This window comes from Poromitra crassiceps (assembly GCF_964638095.1).
Source record: "Poromitra crassiceps genome assembly, chromosome: 26".
Classification (NCBI taxonomy): Eukaryota; Metazoa; Chordata; class Actinopteri; order Beryciformes; family Melamphaidae; genus Poromitra; species Poromitra crassiceps.
The window spans coordinates 229,438-234,719 of record NC_139640.1 but is presented as its reverse complement, the minus strand read 5'-3'; the positions used below and the strand labels follow the sequence as shown (position 1 = coordinate 234,719).

Sequence of the window (5,282 nt, the reverse complement as noted above, 5' to 3'; positions counted from 1 at the left end):
TAGATCCATGAACCCATCCCATTGTGTGTGTGTGTGTGTGTGTGTGTGTGTGTGTGTGTGTGTGTGTGTGTGTGTGTGTGCGTGCGTGTGCGTGTGTGCGTGCGTGTGCGTGTGCGCGTGCGCGTGCGTGTGCGTGTGCGTGTGTGTGTGTGTGTGTGTGAGGATGGCTAAGGTTCTGTGGCCTTTTTTCATGCTGTGCTGTCTCATTCACATTTAGCCCTTCATCTCTTCATTTCACCCAGTGAAACCAGTCAAACATGTTGATGATTAAAGGGAAAATCCACCCTAAAACACCTTAACACTATTTAAAAAAAACAGCTTAATCCACCCTAAAACACCTTAACACTATGGGGGGGGGGGGGGGGGGGGGCAGCTAGTGGTGATCTAATCCACCCTAAAACACCTTAACACTATGGAAAAAAACAGTTAGTGGTGATGTATCTTGCAGTTCTGGGTCCATTTTCTTCAACAGTCATACAGGGAGAACTCCAGCCAGCCACAAGACATGTTGCATTTTGAGTAAGACTGGTTTCTCTCTCACCCAGGAAAACACTCTCTCTCTCTTGCTGTCGACCGCTACTGCTCTCTCCGCCTACACACACTGAACGCAGCAAGTTCAGGAACTTTCTCTTGGGGGTGTTGCAAGGCATTCTGGTAAATGTAGGAAAAATCACCAACTTAAAGGAACACTCCGCCCATTTTCAACCAGCTTTGTATCATTAGAACATCAGTAGTATATCAGAAAACTGTAAACAGTTTTTGAAGTCTGTCATTTAATTTGACAGTTATTGAGTGTTAAAGTGTAGACCAGTGACATCACTGGTCCACACTAACTCAAACTAATAACTCATTAACTCAAATCAACTCTCAATAACTGTCAAACTAGATGACGGTTTTGAAGTCATTCATCCTAGTTTGACAGTTATTGAGAGTTGATTTGAGTTAATGAGTTATTAATTTGAGTTAGTGTGGACCAGTGATGTCACTGGTCCACACATTAACACTCACTAACTGTCAAATTAAATGACAGACTTCAAAACAGTTTACAGTTTTCTGATATACTACTGATGTTCTAATGATACAAAGCTGGTTGAAAATGGGCGGAGTGTTCCTTTAAGTAGAGGTTCAGGGCAGGCATACCTGAACAACACTCCCGCTTTTCGTGGGAGTCTCCCTATTTTAAACCCTTTCTTCTGCTGTGCTTACCGATTGGTATCTCCAGTTACTGTCTTCCATAGATGTAGCGGGGTTAGTTTTTAAGCCAGGGTGAGTGAGGTTTCTGGTAGCATATAAAACTAGATGACCTAAGGCATCCATTTGTACAAACCACGTCATGCTAGGTTGTTGGAAAGGTGGCTAAATAACACTCCAAAGTTAGGCGAAATATTGCAGAGCGGAAAACTATTTTCAAAAGGGCCCCTTGACCTCTGACCTCAATATATCTGAATGAAAATGGGTTATATGGGTACCCACAAGTCTACACATAAGGTAGCATTTTTTCATTAGGATAGCACGAGCATTTTTTTAAATCTGGAATTTTTCCTGACAAGAAAATCTCCCTCTTTTTCACAACCTAACGTTGGCAAGTATGGTTGAGGGAAAGTGGGTACAACAAAAAAACGTAAAATTACGCATCCCAAATTGATGGTGAGAGCATTGCAAAGAGTCAAGTCAAGTCAAGTCAATTTGTATAGCACATTTCATACACAGAGGCAATTCAAAGTGCTTCACATAAAATGGTTGACAGGAAAATAAAAGAATAAAAGAAGAGAATAAAATGGACATTTAAAAGCATCACAACAAAACTTTAAAAAAGAGTATACAAAGTGCATTAAGCAACAGGCGCAGCAGTTGCAAAAAGAGCTAAAAACTTATAGAGGACTCATTGGGTTTGCATAATAGAATAAATCAATTTATCTATATTTAGTCCCCCGACATCATGACTATATAAGAAACATGACTACACACACATAAAACTCAGGTCTGGGTACGGTGTCCTCTTTTAAGCTCCCCTTACGCGTGCGTCCCTCCTGACGCATCACCTCACCCTCTTGGGAGTATATCCGTATTACGGAACCATCCCCCAGACCTGCAGCTTTTAGCAGTAATTGCAATCATCTATGTTTTAAAACCAATTGTATAATAGTGATTGAGAAACAGCTGTCAGCAGTTAAAAGCGACGGTAAACATAAAAGTCTTTAGTCTATTTTTAAAAGTAAGTAAAGTTGGGGCAGATCTGAGGTCTTCAGGCAATTTGTTCCAGCTAGCAGAAGCATAGTGGGTAAATGCGGCCTTCCCATGATTTGATTTGATCCTAGGGACAGTTAATAAGCTGGACCCTGCTGACCTAAGAGGTCTAGACGGTTCGTAGCGTGGGAGCAATTCAGCTATGTATTTAGGGCCTAGGCCATTAAGTGATTTGTAGACTGATAACAATATTTTAAAATCTATTTTATGACACACTGGCAACCAGAGTGTCGGAGGGTGGATTCTTCCTCGAAATGTTGTCTCTTCAGCCCTTCACCTGCTCTCCTCTCTCTCCTCTCTCTCTCTCCTCCTCAGCCCTAGCAGCCAGTGGTGGCCAGCTGCCTCTTTCCAGTCTTGAGGGGGGCAGCAAGGTGATGCTGGGGGCCTCCGGGGCCCAGGGAGGGGGGCTCCCCTCCTCCTTGTTCCTGAACCACCCGGCCCTGCTCCACCTGAGCCAGAGCCACGGCGCCGGCCTGCTCAGCGCCGCGGTCGCCAAAGCCTCCCTGGCCCCGCCCTTCCCCTCGGCCCCCTGCTCCCCCTCCCCCTGCTCCAGCCCCGCCTCCTCCTGCTCCTCCAGCGAAATGGCACACAGCCCGCCCTCTCTGGGAGGAGCCAAGATCGAGTGACCGCGCCCGCCCAAGGGCCAATCAGAGAGGAGGAGGAGGAGGACGACAGGAGGAAAACGAGAACCTCGCCTTTCACACCAAAGCTATCTCTTTCTCTCTCTCTCGTGCTCTTCTCCTGTGTTTATTCTTTCTTTCTTCGCAATGGCTCCTCTCTCTTTCTCTCCCAGTCTTTCGATGCCAAAAATACACAGAATGAAAGAGGAGAGAGGGAGGGAGGGAAGTGAAAGAGGGGAGAAGGGGGAGAAAGGGGAAGATTGAAACCAAAAATCTTTATCTATCCAAACCGATGGAGAGGAGGCGGCGACGTGGGACCTTTTTGTCAATAACGCGCGGAATCGACACGGCACTTCTTCGCCCTCTCTCTCTGAAGGAAACCCAATGACTCGTTAGCAAAGAGACGGCGGAAGAGAGAGGGGCAGAGATACGTGTCGAAATGCATAAACCAAAAATGACAAAAGATAACTTTGCTATGTGATGAGGCGGCAAGGACAACTAGCGGAGAGGAGGACTGTGTTTTTGTGTTCGTCTTTTTTTGTTTTTTTGTTTTTCGAAAAGCTGCGGGTCTGGAAGGAAGAGGAGTAGGGAGGATGAGTTTAAACCAAAAATTTACCTGAGGAGGAGGAGGAGGAGGAGGAGGAGGAACACACAATGACAAAAAGAAACGACAACCATACCAAAATCCCAAATACCAAAAACCAAAAATACGGAGAGAAAAGCTTTATTCAAAGGACGTGTAAATACTGAAGCTATCCAGGATCAGGCCTCTACTGCTACTGTCTGCTACTCTCTCACACACACACACACACACATCCAGACATCGGCAGCCGATCCATCCATCCCGCCATCGACTCATCTTGTCTGTCCCACTTCATGTGTCCTAGGTTGTCATGTTCGATATTTTGGATCGTTTTGCAAAAGGATACTGAATGAGCCAAGATGCTCCTTCTCATGTCTGAGCGAGGGTGGCTGCCTGCCACGCCCGCCCGGTCCTACTGCATCTCAACGACTTCATGTTCATCTAGTCTCTTTACCTACCTCCGGTTCTAAGAGCGTACAATAGCTTTTCTCCCACCTTCTATTTTTGACTCATATTCCTTCAGCAGAGGCTTGTGCTTATTCATTCTATTTTTTACACGTCATAAATTCTATTTGTCTATTTATTAGTTTCACGATACGATCCTGTTCCTATTTATTGTGGCAGCTTGTCAGTGTTAGCTTTGAGGTTTGACTCATCATCATCAGTGTCGTCATCATCATCATCGTCTTCATCGTAGGCAGCCATCTTTGTGTGGTGCATCGTAATGCTTCTAATGTAGCTATTCTTTGAGATGAAGAAAGGCTAAAAGGAGGGGATAGGTTGTAACCTGACTTGTACGATCTCACTCTTCAATCTCGACCCAGGTGCCAAGAATGCAATGTAAAGGATAGAACAAACGTAGAGTCGGCACACCGCAAGTCGCTCTGAAGGGGTATGGATTTATTCCGACCTGTGACATTTGGAGGTCCGTGCTCTTTGCCAGACCGCCCGTTCTTCGCCCTTAAAAAAATAACCCATTATCAATGACTCCATGGGTAAATAAACATGCCCTGGAAACTCCACGCAGCCGAAATGCTCTTAGTTAAGAGATGGGCGACCGTTTGGAAAAGTATGAAATGGGGCCCGTGATTGGAGATTGAAAGTAATAACCGCCCGAGGCTGAGGGCGAAATAAGTCAATAACGAGCCGTTTAGTCACAGATGGCTCTCGTCGCCGCCGCCTCGCCAATCAGCGCGGACGCCCCCCCGACACCCGTGTGTCTGTCTAGACGTGTTTACTGATATATGTGTGTTTTCATTTCATCACTCCCATCAATCACACTTCACTGTCATTTTCCACCTCAGACTGCCGTTAATTCTCTTTGGAAACCAAAGCGTTCGCAAAGGCTGCGCTCTCCTGAGACAGAGTCACGCCAACAAGACGTACGAACAGAGGAAAACCACGGGGGCTGAGGAACAGAACTCCACTTGACCACTGAAAGCCCCTGGTTTAACCCCCCGCCTGACCCTTCCCAACACCCATGGGGGGAAGCTTTATTAGGGGACTGATCCTGACTCTGAACCCCCCGGGAAAAGGGGGTACTCGTCCCCGCGCACCCACCCCACCCCCCCATGTGCGCGTGTGTTGGGAGGTGGCATCGGAGGGACACGCTGTAGTGAGGGGAGCAGGCATCAACACTTTTGTAAGAGGATACCAAAAATAAACCAAAACCAAAAAACAACCCAAGGAATGACAAAGCAAACCAAAAAGAACCCCTTACCAAATATGGCTGGAGGGAGGAGGGGAGGGAGGAGGCCATGGAGGCGCAGGTGTTTCGACAGGAGTGGAGAACCTCCTATCTCTCTGTCTGTCTGTTAGCTTTAGGCCCACTC

General features: G+C 46.6%; 1 protein-coding gene across 1 annotated transcript in view; it reads left to right on the top strand.

Moving 5' to 3' along the window:
* Nucleotides 1-2,605, top strand: part of pou2f2b (POU class 2 homeobox 2b) — a gene marked incomplete at both ends in the record, with an annotated part of 32,771 nt that extends 30,166 nt beyond the window's left edge. Inside the window, 1 exon segment of the mRNA XM_083661167.1 lies at nt 2,563-2,605. Within this exon segment, the coding sequence (XP_083517293.1) occupies nt 2,563-2,605 (43 nt within the window).
* Nucleotides 2,606-5,282: the final 2,677 nt, after the last annotated feature.